Source organism: Lepus europaeus, chromosome 13 (assembly GCF_033115175.1).
Source record: "Lepus europaeus isolate LE1 chromosome 13, mLepTim1.pri, whole genome shotgun sequence".
Classification (NCBI taxonomy): Eukaryota; Metazoa; Chordata; class Mammalia; order Lagomorpha; family Leporidae; genus Lepus; species Lepus europaeus.
In genome coordinates, this window is record NC_084839.1 from 892,729 (window position 1) to 910,614 (window position 17,886).

At 57.9% G+C, this 17,886-nt stretch overlaps 1 protein-coding gene across 4 annotated transcripts in view; it reads right to left on the bottom strand.

Moving 5' to 3' along the window:
• The window catches only part of MYT1L (myelin transcription factor 1 like), a 153,098-nt gene that overhangs the window by 95,232 nt on the left and 39,980 nt on the right, over positions 1 to 17,886 (bottom strand). For 3 of the 4 annotated variants that reach the window (XM_062210119.1, XM_062210118.1, XM_062210121.1), the window contains exons 5-6: positions 9,694 to 10,650; positions 5,652 to 5,786 (exon numbers count right to left, since the gene is read on the bottom strand). In XM_062210119.1, coding sequence (XP_062066103.1) covers positions 5,652 to 5,786; positions 9,694 to 10,650 — 1,092 coding nt within the window. Of the gene's footprint in view, positions 1 to 5,651; positions 5,787 to 9,687; positions 10,651 to 17,886 lie in introns of all 4 variants that reach the window. The other variant, XM_062210117.1, reaches the window with a different exon arrangement.

Here is a 17,886-nt window from a genome sequence, read left to right on the forward strand (position 1 = left end):
ACCCCCTCCTGCAGACACCCCTCAGCTGGGACAGTCAGAGGATCACCCTCACACCCCCTCCTGCAGACACCCCTCAGCTGGGACAGTCAGAGGATCACCCTCACACCCCCTCCTGCAGACACCCCTCAGCTGGGACAGTCAGAGGATCACCCTCACACCCCCTCCTGCAGTCACCCCTGAGCTGGGACGGTCAGAGATTCACCCTCACACCCCCTCCTGCAGTCACCCCTGAGCTGGGACGGTCAGAGATTCACCCTCACACCCCCTCCTGCAGTCACCCCTGATTTGGGACAGTCAGATTTGCCTGCAGATTCAGAAGGCTGTAGGGGCCTCCCACTGCCCATGAGGTTCACCTGAGGTCAAGTGAACGTGTAGGTCTACAGAACAGTGGCTTCCCAGCCTGGTCACATCACGTGTGACCCATGGTTCTCTCCCCACCCGGGAGCAAGCTCTCTCTTTCCCCAGCGTTTACTCGGCTTGCTGGGCACTGTGCAGGACATCCACATGCTGTCACCTTTATTTGAGTCCTTGTTTTGTGTTCTTACCACTGGTCAGTTCCCTAAAACACAGTCTCTTTTGGTTTCGTCTGTGTATCTCCCAAGGCTCTTGCCTTGTCCTTAGATTTGGCGATGCTGTAAACATCAAAGAAATCAGCATAGCCTTAGGTCTTGCGTGCAGGTGCAGAGTGCTAAGCCACCACGTGGGGGCTGCATCTTATCTCAGAGCGTTAGTACCAGTCCGTGCTCCTCCACTTCTGTCTCAGCCCCCACTACACCGTACCTGGGAAGGTAGTGGATGATGACCCAAGTCTCTTGCTCCTGGTAGGCATTTGGAGATTAAACCAGTGGATGGAAGATCTCAATCCTTTTTTTTGTTTGTTTGTTTTTTGACAGGCAGAGTTAGACAGTGAGAGAGAGACAGAGAGAGAGTTATAGACAGTGAAAGAGAGACAGAGAGAAAGATCTTCCTTCCGTTGGTTTACTCCCCTAATGGCTGCCACAGCCTGCGCTGTGCTGATCCGAAGCCAGGAGCCAGGTGCTTCCTCCTGGTCTCCCATGTGGGTGGCAAGGACCCAAGCACTTGGGCCATCCTCCACTGCCCTCCTGGGCCACGGCAGAGAGCTGGACTGGAAGAGGAGCAACCGGGACAGAATCCGGCGCCCCGACCGGGACTAGAACCCGGGGTGCCGGCGCTGCAGGTGGAGGATTAGCCAAGTGAGCCGAGGCACTGGCAGGAAAATTTCAATCCTAATCTCTCTCTCTCTCCCTCCCTTCCTGTCTCTGCCTTTTACGTACACAAATAATAAATATGTCCTTAAAAAGCCAGCAGAGTTAGCTTTGGCCCACCTAATGTTGGGGCCTGGCTGGGGGAGGCTCCAGGCATCGTACCCTGCCCCCGGGGGAGCCCCCTTCCCGGCGTGCTCCTCGCCTGTCCCTGCCCTGCCTCTTCCTTGCCCTCAGGACCACGGTTTGCCCCTGCCCGCCTGCTTCTCCTACCTCCCGCCAGGACAGCACAGACACTCATGCCTCACCAGCTTCCCTCCCACGGGGCAGGCGGCTCCCTCTCCTTTCTGTTCACTGTTCCTACAGACAGGCTTCCCTGGAGACAGCAAACGTCTTTTTTCTCGCCTGTAACCTAGATCTCAAATTCCTCTGCAGCTAAGAGGACGGAGGCCCTCGCACTGTCCAGTGGCAGGCAGGCTTGCAGGGGAACTCGGCTTCCCCCTTGGTCTAATCCTTGCCTCTATACTGGAGCCCAAACCTGTTCCCAAGCTTTTGCAGTGTGTGGAGCTCCTGCACCTCGCCACACACACGTGCTGCAGTGCCTCTCCTTGGCTTCTGTGGAACCTGGGGCGACCCGCTGGCCTGTGCAGCCTGCCCAGCGCCCCTGTGGAAGTGAGGGTGCTGCTCCGCCAGGTGGGCCTCCTCAGAAACCCCACCCTCCCTGGCTTTCTCTGCTTCCCACCAACCTGGCCTCCACCTGCCCCGCCTCTGCCTAGCCCACCATGCATACTCTGATGGCTACACTTGCTGTTTCAGGTCCGTTTCGTTCCTGCATTAAGCCCGCCCCCTGGGCTGGCCCATCCTCGTGTCCACAGCCACCTCTGCCCTCACTTCGCCCGGTCTCTACATGTCCTCCCGAGAGCCTGGAACAACACGTGGCTTAACTACCACTTCCCGAACGTGGCCCCACTCTCAATTTCCTGTCTCTTGTTGCTGGTGTCATCACCCTCACTGTCGCTGAGGAGTCTGTGTGGGCTCCCCTTCCTCTCCCCACCCCACCACGGTGGTCGTGGCGTCCCTGCACTGCCACAGCCCCTCCCAGGATTCCACAGGAGCCTCCTTCTCCACTCAGCACACAGGGCATGGCCTCACGGAAGCCAAGGGCCCCTCGAGCAGCCTCCCTGCTATCCCACCCAGTGTCCAGGGGCTGAGGATCCACCTGGCAGAAGGCGGCCTTCCACCTGGGCGCAGACAGCCAGGAGAGCCTGAAGGCCCCGGCGTGCCAATGCCGTCTGGACGGTGCACTGCTGAGTCCTTCATTAGAAGCATTTGGGCAGAAACAAGGGCCTGAGAAGCCAACCCGGAAGAACATGCCAGCCAGCAAGCAGACCGAGCCCTCCAGGGACCGTGTGTGCTTCTTTTTAGGGTACTGCAAAGAACCAGCCAGGAGGAAACGCTGTGGACTGCATGTGGAAACCCCGCCTCCTCCCCGAGTGTGGTCTGACCCACGGCGGGCACGAGTCTGCACACTGCACTGGTCAGAGCACCGGCTACATTTCTGCTGCCTTTGGATCTTCCTGTGAAAACAGTCGGCAATTTCTCGGCTGCACAGGCTGAAGTTCTATGCTGAGATGAACACTGCACCAGAACAACTTTAGAGCTTGGTGCTGTTGTCTCATTTCCCAGATGAGGAAAGCAGAGTGCAGAGAGCGTGCAACATGCTCCATGTCACACAGCTTGTTGGGCTGGGGCCTGCGAGGTCCTGGGGGGAAAGAGCCAGGCGTGGGGGCAGCCACACGGGGATCTGCCCCTCAGCCAGCCGTTTACTCAGGCCAGCTAGAATTCACTCACGGTCGCCTGAAAATATCCAGCATCCTCCAGGGCCAGGCACTGTGCTGGCCCTGGGAGGGAAGAGGATGCCGGTCTTGGCGTCTCCTTTTCCTCCCAGGTAGGCTCCCTGGGTGCTGCAAGAGCGATGTCTGCCGGAGGAGCGCCCCACACGTGGAAGCTGCTGGCCTTGGACCATCCCGCCTCCCTGTCATGTAACACACGGGACTGTAGCTGCACACTCGGTACATCTGCTCCAAGACAGCTGCAGGAGCCACGGTTTCCTACTGCCACCAGCCCCTGGAAAGCCCGGAGCCCCCTGGGTTCTGAAATCATCGCACCTCAGATGCTCAGCGCATGCTGCTTCCTGAGCCTCAGATACCCCAAGAACTTGCCCTTGCTCCCATGGATTTGCCTGCCAGCAGGCCAGTGTCACCCATTTTGATGGGCCTGTCCTCAGAACGCTGCCATCACCGCCGGGCATCTTGCCAGCACGCAGCCTTGCCGCTGGCCACGGCCTTTCAGAGAGAGGAAGACCCTGCACGTGCCCTGGACCCGCAGGCGGGATCCACACTCATTTCCTCATCTGAGGCGGTGCCTTCCACCTGAGCGGCTGCTTGTCAGTCCGGCTGCACAGTCGGCACACGTTATCGCTGCCAGAAACGTGAACAGAGAAAGGTGGGTGTTGTTCAGCTCTAAAAGAAACCTAGCTGTTTTCATGGATGTTCTTCCGACTGTGAGAACCTAATGGGAAGTGGTGTCTCAGATCAAGACCTGCCCAGGTAAACCTGTATATTGACGCCCAGGGAGTGTAGACGTGAGAACAGGTATGACATGAGACATTCACAATCGCAATGCAGTGAGACCTCCCGGAGAGTACTGACAGGGACAGCACACAGAGGGCTGGACACTCGGGCAGGAGGAGTCTGAGGCCCTTTGCTTGGGGTGGTGCTGCACTGTTGGGTGGGGGGGCACAGGGATGTCTCCATGCTGTTTGGCTCAACTCTGGAATCTGAGTAACGGCAGTAGAGAAGTGATCTGCCAGAGGTCACAAAGCAAGTCAGGACAGAGACTGGAGGTGAGCTTGGAGCCTGGAGCCTGGAGGTAGGGAGGGGACTGGAGGTGAGCTTGGAGCCTGGAGCCTGGAAGTAGGGAGGGGACTGGAGGTGAGCCCTGTGTGGGAGCAGGGAGGGGGACTGGAGGTGAGCCCTGTCTGGGAGCAGGGAGGGGGACTGGAGGTGAGCCCTGTGTGGGAGCAGGGAGGGGGACTGGAGGTGAGCCCTGTGTGGGAGCAGGGAGGGGACTGGAGGTGAGCCCTGTGTGGGAGCAGGGAGGGGACTGGAGGTGAGCCCTGTGTGGGTACAGGAAGGGGGACTGGAGGTGAGCCCTGTGTGGGAGCAGGGAGGGGACTGGAGGTGAGCCCTGTCTGGGTACAGGAAGGGGGACTGGAGGTGAGCCCTGTCTGGGAGCAGGGAGGGGACTGGAGGTGAGCCCTGTGTGGGTGCAGGGAGGGGACTGGAGGTGAGCCCTGTCTGGGAGCAGGGAGGGGACTGGAGGTGAGCCCTGTGTGGGTGCAGGGAGGGGACTGGAGGTGAGCCCTGTGTGGGAGCAGGGAGGGGACTGGAGGTGAGCCCTGTCTGGGTACAGGAAGGGGACTGGAGGTGAGCCCTGTCTGGGAGCAGGGAGGGGACTGGAGGTGAGCCCTGTGTGGGTGCAGGGAGGGGACTGGAGGTGAGCCCTGTCTGGGAGCAGGGAGGGGACTGGAGGTGAGCCCTGTGTGGGTGCAGGGAGGGGACTGGAGGTGAGCCCTGTCTGGGAGCAGGGAGGGGACTGGAGGTGAGCCCTGTGTGGGTGCAGGGAGGGGACTGGAGGTGAGCCCTGTCTGGGAGCAGGGAGGGGACTGGAGGTGAGCCCTGTGTGGGTGCAGGGAGGGGACTGGAGGTGAGCCCTGTCTGGGAGCAGGGAGGGGACTGGAGGTGAGCCCTGTGTGGGAGCAGGGAGGGGGACTGGAGGTGAGCCCCGTGTGGGAGCAGGGAGGGGGACTGGAGGTGAGCCCTGTGTGGGTGCAGGGAGGGGGACTGGAGGTGAGCCCTGTGTGGGAGCAGGGAGGGGGACTGGAGGTGAGCCCTGTGTGGGTGCAGGGAGGGGGACTGGAGGTGAGCCCTGTCTGGGAGCAGGGAGGGGGACTGGAGGTGAGCCCTGTGTGGGAGCAGGGAGGGGGACTGGAGGTGAGCCCTGTGTGGGAGCAGGGAGGGGGACTGGAGGTGAGCCCTGTGTGGGTGCAGGGAGGGGACTGGAGGTGAGCCCTGTCTGGGAGCAGGGAGGGAGACTGGAGGTGAGCCCTGTGTGGGAGCAGGGAGGGGGACTGGAGGTGAGCCCTGTGTGGGTGCAGGGAGGGGACTGGAGGTGAGCCCAGTGTGCAGCCTGGGAGCAGGGAGGGTGGTCCGGGGGCGTTCCCCACCGGGAGGGGAGCAAGGGGTGGAGCCGCCTCCAGGACAGGGAGGATCCGGGTCAGATGCGATGGAGATGGCATCAGGCAGGAGGGCGTGGACACAGTCACGGGGGCTCGCAGGCCCAGGGACGCGGCGAGACGGGACTTACTTTCCGGAGGGACCCTATCTTTGTGCGGGCACCCGGACAGACTGCGGTGATGCGGGTAGAGCCCGGTGACGTGGCCGGTTCCATCACACCCGGGGGTCGGACACTTGCTCTCTTTCTTTTCTGTTCTTGAGGGATCTAAAAGCGACAACAGGTGCCAAGAGAACGAGTGGTTTACCAACGGAGATGACCGTGATCACTTAACAACCTGAAGACAGCTCCGCTACACAGGCCGTGACACTGCGGCCTCCAGCCTTCCCCGGTAGCACCATGAGCTTCTGCCCCCGAGAAGAACAGAGCCTGACCCTCGCCTGCACCCGATCGAGTGTGTTCCCGTGTGTTACATGATGAGCTGTGCCCACCGTGATGGGACAGTGGCCTTCCCAGAGAACACTGCACGACACCGCCATCACGGAGCGACTCCCCCTGGAGGTGGAGATGCTCCTGAAGCCGCTCTGGCCGTGTGCACAGTGAGCTGCCGTTTCACTGGCGGTAGGAGCTGCTGCCCAAGGTGAAGCAGTGCTGTTTCTTGCACAGCCCTCAGAGCTTTTCTGAACACAAACGGAACTCTCAGGAGGCCTGCAAGGGGACAGCACGGGGTGGAGGCCCCATCTGACAGGGGCGATGAGCAGAAGCCACCCCAGCAGCTGTGTGTCAGGCTCCGTCCGTGCTGGCTTCAAGGCAGGCCTGTGTCACGCGATGCATGCAACCCGGAACTACGAGGCCGTGGCCTGTGGCAGCCCCTGGGCGTCTGCAACCTCAGTCCAGGGCAGGGCGGAGCCAACTTTCTGTCCAGAGTCGAATGCGAGATGCCAGCAATGTAATGAAATCACTCACTCATGAAACTGGTTCTATGTCCAGAGCTGACCACGTTCATAACTGTGTAGCAGAGCGTTGCTAGGGGGGGGCACAGGCCCACCTGAGCTGGAAACACTGTGCTGTCAGCGGTCGGTGAAAACCAGTTGCTCAGATCACAGAGTTGCCACTGCGCTTTGGCTCAGAGAACGCTCGTTAGTGCAGTGCTCTGGAGGGATTCGGCTCTGTCCGGTTACGGTGCAGGCTCACTAACCAGGCCAGCCAGCCGTTTTGGGAAATGTTTGTTTTGGTAAAGAGCTTGCTTTTTATGAAGAAAAAGCTTGGTTTTAAAATTTGTGGACTCTTGTTGGATTTTCTTCTTCAGTCATCCACGTGGACTTGAAGTAGACAGAGAACCCACGGGAGCACACAGGCGAGACTGCACAGCAAGCCTTCTCCAGGCGACCCTGGACGCCAGCATCTCTTCCCTCAGTGCTGGTGCTGCACTTTCCTACCATTACTCACTGATCGGAACCTCTAAAAACACATCTACAGTTACATGGTTGTGACTTCAATTTCTAGTTACCTTTTTGGAGCTTTTCTTACATATACACACTAAAACCTTTGAGTAATTTCAGAATAAGACTGATATAATTTAGTTACTATAAATTTGAAATACTAAGTGCATAGTAACAATCTCAAAGGAGCATAGTTATTATTTCAAATCATGACCTGGACGTAAGGGATCTTTAACCAGATATGGATACTGATCAGGGGTAAAAGGCTGGTAAGTGTAATTAATCATTAAGTGGCTATTTCACCAGGATACTTGTGATTTCTAATGAACTATGCTTCACACATCTCAAAGAACTCCGAAATTCAGCAGGGACCTGCATAGAGACACTGTGGCTCAAGGGCATCTCAGGCTGTGGAAGACCACGGGGGTCCACTGTCCTCCCCCTGCATGGCACCCTGGCTGGGCTGGGGCATGCTGCTTGCCCTCCGTGTCACTGCCCACCTCTGACCATCCCAACCTGTCTCCACACACCGCATCCCAGCAAGCAGAGCCCAACGGCGCAGCTGCAAACGCTGCCACAACTTACACGGAAACACCGGGGCCGCTCCCCTGTGCCTCCCACCGAAGGGCTGAGCAGCAGGAAGAGGAGCTTCCCATCTGACTGCTCTGTGTTAGCATGATTCTAGAATGTTCCTTATGGACAGTTTACATGGGCTTGAGGACTGTGAAGGGCTGAGAAGTTGAAAACGGAGGCTGCTGTCAAGCACTGTGCACTGGCTGTGTTGTGAGACACTCTCACAGGGAGGCTGGATTTCTCAGATTCACTCTGCAGGACGTGCTGGGCTTGTGGATTCTGGACACAACCACAGACACATGCCGCGGAACAACGCAGAAAGCACCACCAGTGCACAGACAGGGGCTCTGGTCCCAGGAAGACGGCCCGGAGACCGGGGAGAGGCGGCAGTCTCGGCCAGTGCCCCCGACCCAGGCAGGCTGGAGCCCCACCTTGCCCCACTGCGGGGAAAAGGCACGTCTCAGCTGGGTCGGGCTCATTCCCATCCCTGCCCCTTCACACAGGGGAAGCAAACGCCTGAAGTTCTGTTCCTTGCAAACAAATAAAACAAAGTAACATCAACAAAATGAGCCAAAAGTGAGCTGGAACTGTCACAAAGATCACAGAGACCATGGGTGGCCCGCCACGGGGAGCCTGGCAGCCTCTCACCGCACTCCTCAGCAACCGAACGCCACCCAAAAACCACGGCTCAGAGCCCCAGAGCATCAGCCAGAAATCACCTGAGAAGACTCTGCTGCTTCTTCCTCTAGGTGGTCGGTTCCTGTGTGACCCTCACTAAGTTCAACCCCAAATTCTCTGTGGCTGATCTGCACACATCTCGGTTACCCAGTGAGCACCACAGGTGTGAGCCAGCCGTGTGCTCTGCTCAGCCACAGACGTGTCCCGTGCCGCACTGCGCGCCCGGCGCAGTCTCGGCTTCCCCTCTGAATCCACAATGCCTGCCGACCTGCACCCACAGAGCCTCCGGCGAAGGCTGGCTGGCCTGGGTCTGGTCCCAGCGATGCCCGGCATGCCTGGAAGTGAGGTGCACACACGGAGAGGGGAACACACACCTGCGGCAGGGCAGGGCAGTGTTTCTGGCTGTGCGGAGTTTATGCAGCAACTGATTTTCAAACCGAATTCCTGGCCTTCATCATCAGGTCCAAAGTGAGAAAAGCCAGCGTTCACAGCGAGTAGGATAAAGATGAACAGAAGAAGAGCTTCCTCACACTGACTCAGGACTGCAGGACCCTTGATTTCATTTCATTCTTGAAACTGCTTCTCTCTGGATTCTCTAAGAAGCTCGTCACTGAGACACCCACAGCGGCCACGCTCTGCAGGAGGCTGAGGCACAGCCAGCCTCCCAGCCAGAGCGGACCCGCAGCTGTTGCCAACATGGAGTCAGTTATTCAGGTTGTATATATTTGATATATTTACGATATATATGTGTGGTGTAAGTATGCATATATATAGCTAAACATACAGACATATACAAATACCTGTCTGCATGTTTAATAAGAGAAAATTCAGCTAAAACTATCACCCTGGACAGTTTTGAGGGCTGTGGGACACGCTGTGTCTGAGCAAAGCGCCATGGCTGTGGCCATGATGGGATGGAGGCCACGAGGCAGCCGGGGTTATGTTGTTGCTGGTCTCCGCTAAGGCCATGCCCACCTCCTGCAGCCAATGGTTCTTACTGCCTGTGACCTCAGGTAAGCAAGGTGCAGCCACCACCCTCAGTTGCTGTCACAGGTCATCCTACCAAGGGCTCTGACTTCCACCTGGGATGTTTCCATCAGACCCTGCATAAATCCTGGGCCCCTGCCTCACCATGCTTCTCTGTGAGGCTTGCCACTACTGCAGGAAGTGGCTCCTGGAATACATCCGGGCTCATCCGCCCCAGACGCCGTGTGTGCTAACCCACGCATCCCCCTGAGTCCCGTATTGCTCAGATGCCCTAATGACATGGCGTCAGCTTCCCCCTGGGTGTCTCAGACAAACCCGCTATTTGCTCTCCTGAAACACAACCACAAAACGGACTTCTGAAGCCAAGTCTAAGGGCTGCATGGGAGCTAGGATTCCACGCCCACCACGCTTCCTGGGCAGCCCAGCAGCAGCACCTCCTACGTCAGCTCACGCTCTCGTGAGGCACTTACGTTAGGTAGAAACATTACCTTTACCATAGTATGGCTTTTTGACATGGCTGTCACTGGCTTTGGGCTTCCTGTCCTCCCCGGCAAGCTGTCGTGGAGACTGGTCCTCGTAGGACCGCAGGCTGTCCCGCCTGCCAGCCTCCATGGCCATCTTCTCCCTCATGGCCTTGGCCCTCTCCGTCTCCAGGGCAATGGCTTTCTCCAGGAGGGTCAGGTTCCCCTTGGTCATGTCAAACACCTCTTCTGACCTGTCAGAGTTGACGGAGGTGGTGTCGTCATCCCGCTCGCGACACCCATCCTCCTTCGCACAGCTAGAGAACGTTCTCGACCGGGGACTCAGCTGCTCCTCGAGCCTCATGAGGTTCATCATGTCCGAGTAGCTCCTGTCGGGGGTCCTTCCCGGGAAGTCGTCCTCGGGCCGCGCGTGGCTGGGCGCCTGGCCCCTCTCGGGGGGGCTGGTCTCACTGAGCTTGCGCGCCAGGTCGAAGCACTGGTTGCGCAGGCACTCGAGGCTGCTCAGGCACACCTCCTCGTCGCTCTCCTCCACCATCTTCTCCGCGAGCCCGTTGTTCATGGGCTTCCCCAGCATGACGTAGTTCATGCCCCTGCCGTCCTGCGGGGGCACGCTGTCTGCGTAGCCCCGGTCGCTGATGCTGTCGGAGAGCACGACCCCGTGCCCTTGTGCTAGCAACTTCAAGGAGTCCACGGTTTCCCGGACGACGTCACTGTCCAAGTCTAAGCTCAGCTCACTCTTCCGACCCAGGTTCTCGTTCTTGTCGCTGTCATCCTCCAGGCTGTTGGAGGTGTTGCTGTTCATCTCGGACTCGGTCCTGGCCCGGTACGCGGCATCCTCGGCGATTTTGCCGAGGTTCAGCAGCGACTTGGCCACGAGTTCATCGTAATTGTCATACTCATCGTTGTTGTTGTCATCCTTCTCCGTGTCCTGCAGGATGCGAGTGCTGTGACAGTTCATCTGATGGTCGTCTGCGAAGGAAAAAAAAAGACAGAAGAGAAAAAGAAAAGAGAGACATGGCTGGGAGTTCAGTTGCGACAGCAAGGACAGCAAGTTAACTGCAAGTGACGCTCTGCTCCTCACGTAACGGAACCCCAAGTCCCACTGGCAGCAGGCTGGAAGACTGACCTCAGGGAACAGACCGTGCTGAAGAGCCAGGGGCCAGCTAAGACATGTGCTGTGCACTGCCAGTGTCCTCGGCTAACCACAAACCAGCACACGTGGTGAGCGTCCCGGCCAGACTGCGGGTTCTCACCGACTCCAACCTCTGGAGAGACTCACTGGACGCACACCTTAGACCCGCCCTGGCCCTCGGCCGTGGACTTGAGGAGAATGCTCGCAGCGATCCCGCTCAGAGTGCAGATTCTCACAGTGGCGCTCAGGCAGCGCAGGGAAAAGCTGCCAGCGGGTTCTGAGCGACACTCACGTCATAAGCACATCCTGGGGTGAATAAAGTTAGTTAGAATCTCATTCTTGGAGACACTGATCCCGACACATAGTGGAAGCAACAGGAATTCCACAGTAAAGCTCAGAAAGTAAATCTGATGAGCTGTGCTTCTCACAGGTGTGTCTACCTGTAGGAGGCAGGGGGAGGGAACAGGCAAGACATGGCTGACGTCTTGAAACAGGCTGGGGATGAGGAGGCACAAGGGAAACAGGCACGCCGGCCTGCGATCACCACGGCGAGCTTTGTGCCCATCCACTGCCTGGCCTCAGGAACACTGTGATGACCTGGGAGAGGGCACTGGATCCCAGGAGAGAACTTGGGGACTCTCCTTTAAAAAGATTGTATTACAGTGACACGAACCCCCGATGTCTCATCTGAGACATACTGCTTCGTACTCAAGGAGTATGTGGGACTCTATTCACCACAGTACACAAATGCTACTGTGTGTGTTGCAAAACAGACAATGATGAAAGGTTCTAGGGGTCAGCGCTGTGGTCTAGTGGGTAAAGCCGCCGCTTGCAACGCTGGCACGCCACACTGCAGAGCAGGTTCAAGTCCTTCTGTTCTGCTTCCAATCCAGCTTCTGGCTAATGCACCTGGGAAAGCAATGGATAAAGGTCCAAGTACTTGGGTCCCTTGTCACCTACATGGGAGACCCTGACAGAGTTCCATGCTCCTGGGTTTGGCCTGGCCCAGCCCTGGCCATTGTGGCAATTTGGGTGAGTAATCAGCAGGTGGAAGATGGATCTCTCTGTATCTCCCACTCTCTGTCTCTGTTATTCTGCTTTCAAATAAAGGAATAAGTAAATATTGGGGCCGGTGCTGTGGGGTAGCAGGTAAAGCTGCCGCCTGCAGTGCTGGCATTCCATATGGGTGTTGGTTCGAGACCCAGCTGCTCCACTTCCCATCCAGCTCTCTGCTATGGTCTGGGAAAGCAATGGAAGATGGCCCAAGTCCTTGGGCCCCTGCACCCACATGGGAAGACCTGGAAGAAGCTCCTGGCTCCTGGCTTCAGACTGGCGCAGCTCCGGCAGGTGTGTCCAATTGGGAGCGAACCAATGGATGGAAGACCTTGCTCTCTATGCTTCTCCTTCTCTCTCTGTGTAACTCTTTCAAGTAAATAAATAAATCTTTTTTTTTAAATAAATAAATCTTAAACAAATATTAAATGGCTTTCAAATGAATCCTCTCCCTTGGATGGGATTTGGCTAACTGCAGGTCATTTTCCTGTCTCTTCTTTGTTTCTGTTTTAAAAATCATAATAAGGATTGTTAACATTCATTAATGATTTGAAGAAGTGAGGTCTACGACTCTGTTGACTCAGAGCTGAGATGTGAAGCCTCTAGTGCTTTATGGATTTTATGCAGAAAATGCTTTTGTTAGTGGAAACAGATTTGGAGCTCAATCTAGCAATAATAGAAAGTAACATCCTGTTATCCCACACTGAGTCAAAAACATTTAAGATTTGCCACACCTTCTAAACATCAGCAAATCAAATTCATCATTTATTAGGCAGAGAGCATCAGTGACTGTGTGAGACAAATGCCATCTCTCTGGATGCTTCCTATAGGCCGTCTTTTCTCCTGTCAGGGTAAATGCCTCCCCAAGGAGCAGACAGACAGAACTGGAAGCCCGAGCCATGGATGAGATCAGCAGTGCTGTGGTGTGCTCACCGCCTAGTGCACCGGTGCTTGGCCGCACGAGTGAGCTGTGAGGGCCTGAGGTCACTGCTGCTCCAACACGTCTCTGGAGACGTGACATTCTCCTCAGTCTGTGCACCTCGTGAGAGTCCTGGGCTATGATCACAGAAGTGTCCGGGGTGGCCCGGCCACTTTGTCGCTGCACAGCAGGCTTGGGGGGTCTAACAGTGTGCAGCAGCACAGCCACAGACAGACCCTCCATGTGCGCACAAGGACACGTGTGTAGCATGCTGATGCGTGTTGGGAGGTAAGCTGAGGAGGAGACCACAGTCGGTACGAGTTACCATTTTCATGGTTTCTCTGTGGAAGTCCTCCAGTCATCAAGGGATTTGGAAAAGGAGGAAGTCAGGGAATGTGGTAGAGAGAACAGGAGGAAGCGCCGGTGACCCTTGCCCTCTGCAGAGGCCCCGTGCAGCCCACAGTGGAAAGGGTGGGCTCCACACTCTGCACCCTCAGCCCCGCCAGGCCTGCACCTGCCCTTCTGCGTCCTGTGAGGTGAGCAGGTGTGTACGTCCCTGTCAGGGACCAGATACACCTGACTCACGAGCTACCTTCTCCCGAGACACTGAGACACAGGGGACACCTTCACACAGCCGCTCTCGCCATGCTGATGTGTGAAGCTGGGAGCCCCGAAAACCAGGAGGACGCCAACTGCCTCCAAGGGGTTCCACAGCAAAGCTGAGCAAGAGTGCGCTTGGCACACGGCCTGCCAGTCTCACAGGTGTGAATCTGAAACCGGGCCCAGTGGGCTGCTGACCCCAGCTGTCACTCTTGGCTCACCTGCAGAGTGGGGAAGTGAAACGGCCCCAACCTCCTGGAGGTCTCTCCCCAGGACCCTGTGAGTGCTGTGCACACGTGGTGGCCTCACCCCGATGCCCTGGTCCACAGAGCAGGTACCCAGTGCTCTGCACACGTGGTGGCCTCACCCCGATGCCCTGGTCCACAAGCAGGTACCCAGTGCTCTGCACACATGGTGGCCTCACCCCGATGCCCTGGTCCACAAGCAGGTACCCAGTGCTCTGCACACGTGGTGGCCTCACCCAGATGCCCTGGTCCACAGAGCAGGTACCCAGTGCTCTGCACACATGGTAGCCTCACCCCGATGCCCTGGTCCACAAGCAGGTACCCAGTGCTCTGCACACGTGGTGGCCTCACCCCGATGCCCTGGTCCACAAGCAGGTACCCAGTGCTCTACACACATGTTGGCCTCACCCCGATGCCCTGGTCCACGAGCAGGTACCCAAGGAGCCACCTGGGACCTGGCCATCTGAACACATAGCATCTGAACACATAGCCTGCTATGTGCATGGCTCTCCTTCAACACTGTAGCACCACATTGGCTACGGCTTCGTGACTGACAGCAGCAGACAGGGACTGGCGGGTGGAAACACACTGGTTTCCCAGCCATCTGTCCCTCGGACGCTTCTCCAGGATGCAACTCCGCATTCGCCCAACATCTGGTCACCGTGAGAAGCTACAGGCAAGCAAACGCACAAGTGAGTTAGAGAGCACAGAGCCGCCAACAGCAGGAGAGAACAGGGCAGGGCTCTGCAGGGCAGTGCAGTCCTGGCCACCTCCCTCTGCCACACAGCCCACTCTGAGACACGCGTGGTGCCTTCTGGGGGCAGAGCAGCCAGGCGAGCAGTCCTCACGCTGTGCAGCACAGCAGCTTCCGCCAGGAGCTGGCTCACCTCTGAGCCCACGGGAGGTGGCGGCCTGGGTTCTGGCCATGCCCTTCATCTAACACTGAGCACTAGTCCTAGCTCCTAAGTGCCACTCGCCACACTCAGCGGTGCCATGCGTACCCTAAAGACCTCTGGGATCCCTGACTGAAGCCTTCCAGTTCAACACAAGGGTGAGGGACTGGACAACGAGGTGGAAGGCAGAATGGATGCACTGTCTCGTGTGGCCGGCACCACACGTGGCACTGTGTCCACTCAGCTCCCGTGTTCCAGTGACATCTCTCATCACAGTGCTGTCTGTCTCTTCTCCAAGGCTATGGGAAGAGCTTGTGCTCCCAATTCACAGAGTGACTTCCAGGCGCTCAGAGTTTGGGATGCGTTCTCACGGCCCTCCTAGGCTTGAGTAGGAGACACCATGGCGGTTCTCCCAGTCAGCCATGGCTTCCCTTGAACCATGGGTTACTTGTGCAAGAAGAGCTGCAGAAACAATGCACTCAGAACTCTCAGGTCACCTGCGGAGGGCCTCGGGTCAAGGGGGGATGCAACCCCGGCTGTCTGGCGCTTCCAGTCTTCTTTGCCTTGCTTGGCACTCTGCCTCCCTGTCAGAACTTGCACAATCTGAGGATTAGAGCAGCAGTTTCTCAATCGCGTGTTTCCAAGACAAAAAGATCCAAGTTGAGCAAGTGTTTCTCTGCCTTCAGCAGGAAGGATAAGTCCTGGCCTCAGACCCTTCAAGGAAGGAGGCCCCTAAAGAGCACAGGGCAGCGGCCAGGGCTCTGTGCCACAGGGCTGCCTGGGTGGGCTGTGCAGGAAGAGGCAGAACCACAGCTGGGGAAGGCAGGGGCTGCCGCCTCCACCAAGTCCTAAGTGACAGAGTCCAGGTCTTTCCTAAGCCTTTGGGACCTGGGTTGTGAGCAAGGGCAACTGCCTCTCAAGGCACCCATGGTCTCCCAGCTCGTTTGCTTCTTGTTCTGCTCCACCAATGTGGACCTGCGCTAGTTCTGCCCCACCAATGTGGACCTGCGCTAGTTCTGCCCCACCAATGTGGACCTGCGCTAGTTCTGCCCCACCAATGTGGACCTGCGCTAGTTCTGCCTTTGTTCTGTAACTCTTCCAGGGCATCTTTCTACCACAGCCATTCCTCTACAGTCCCCGAGCTTCCCATGCTGCTCACAGTCCTAGACAAGAGCCCAGGCAACGCCTGTGAGGCCCAAGCAGGCAGCGCGGGGCAGCACTGGTGGGAACTGGGCGGAGACGGACGCATGTGTCCGATGAGAAAGCAGCGCTCCTGGATGCCTGGAACATCACTGCCCTGTGTTTTGTAAAGTCCTCCTTGAAAACCGCTTTGTAAACAAGGGAAGTGCCGACATTGCCTTAGGAGCAACCTGCCTGCACGTGCACAGTAACAGAGCAGCCACAGGCACAGGCTATGGGCTCTCCCAGCTGTGCTAACTCAGGGCTCATGTCTCCCAGAGAGAAGGGGCCGGGGCAGCCCCTCCAGGCATGGAAAAGAGGGGCCATACCTGGAGAGATGACAGCAGGGCCAGGCAGGACTCAGCGGGGACGACAGTCTCACAGGCACTTTGGTTGTGCCCACGTGGGCGAGGCCTTGCTTACCACTGGGCAGATGGCTTTGGTTTATGATTTGCAATTGCCTAAAACATATTTCCAGCCCCCTTTTTGAACTGCGTGTTTCTTCCCTACGGTTGTGTCCAGGCGCCCCTCTCTCACCACAAACGCCGCACAGCCAGCCGCGCCACCAGGCGGCCGCCAGCAGCCCTGACTCACTGTATCTGGACCTCGGCATCTGCTGCTCTCTGCCTCTGGAAATCCACCTGCTGGGGGCACCACCTCACTGCCGTCTCCACATCTGAGGAAGCCCCAGCTGCCCCTCACACACAGGAAGACCTGTCCCCCAGCACACAGACACCCAGGGTCACTGAGAGGGCAAGCGGTCTGCGTTCCCGTCACTGCCCCAAAACTTCCTTCATGAGCAAATGCAGCGTGAGGACAAGTCAGGTGCTCCCATCTCCCCATGGATGCTGACGGTCCAGAGAACAGTGACCTCCAGACGCCCGGATCTGCTCTGGGGGATCCACCCAAACCCAAGGCTCTCCCAGCAAGGCCACTCATCTCCCCTGTGAGATCCCATCAGCACTTTTGTTCTCCTGGGCCAAGTACCAGCCTTTCTAGAACTCTCCAGCAAACTGGAAAGGGGCAAGGGAAGAGGGAAAGACACCTACCCCTTCTGTCAGGTCACAGACAAATGCTCTGACTGCCCCAGTTCTGTAGCCTGGCGTGGCAGGGGAAGAGCGAGGCTCGTCTGCTCATCTCACAGCCACCTGCTGTGTCACCCTGCAGCTGACCCGGGAGCAGAGAGGAGCTTCCTGCATGATGGAGTCCCAGCGCAGTCAGGGGGATGTCAGGTGCAGCCGAGGGAGAGCTCAGCAAGACCTCCTGGAGAAGGGACCCTGAGCACATCTCTAGAGAAGGGGCAGCCCTCGGGGCAGGGCATTCCAGTACACGCAAACGTGGGGCTGGGGCTCTGCTGGCTCCAGACCAGCCAAGGGAGCATGACTGGAGGGCATGGAGAGGGTGGGACAGGGGCCCGGCTGCTGGGTGTGATGAGGGCAGGGGCGTGACAACGGGACCCCTGTGTAGAATTCACAGGGGTTTCTGAGTGAGGTGCGTTGGAGCTGAGCTGTGCACTGGCAGAGCACTGTGCAGAGGGTGGAAGCTCCCATGGATCCCGCAGGGCCTCTTGGGTCCTTGGGAGACTGCAGAGCTCAGCACCTGAACACAGGCGCACAGTGTTCGCGGCCTCCCAGGGCCGCACTGTTCTGGCTTTCTCTGAGAGCATCTCCAGGACAGCCAGCAGCAACATCAGTACCGGCTGTGTCCGTGAGTGACTAAGTAGGGCGGCTAGCAGCAGGCTCTCCCTCCCTGAGGCCCACGGCCTAGCAGTGACCCTCACACGTCCCCCATCTCACAGCTGGGCCGCTAGCCTGCACCTGCCACACGGGTCTAGCATGCAGGCAAGGCCTGGGGGACTCGGCCTCCTGACTGAAATGCTGTCCACAGCACATATGAAGCTGGCTTGAACATCGCCCTGTGCCGAGCGAGGTAAACCCAGGGAAGTAACCACGTGGGAACCGCCTGCGCAGAAACTGTGAGCCATGCTCTTGAACTTGTGTACCTCAGCGACTGCACCACCTCCCGACATCCCAGGGGCCCTTCTGCTGCACGCCCTGTGGGGAACACGGCTCCTGGGAATCGGGGGTGCTTACAAATGGACCCCATCACCCCTGCCTCCCAGAGCACCCAAATGGGGCCGCCTGCACCTTCTGCCTCCGTCTCTATTCCCCCTTCTCTGTGTGT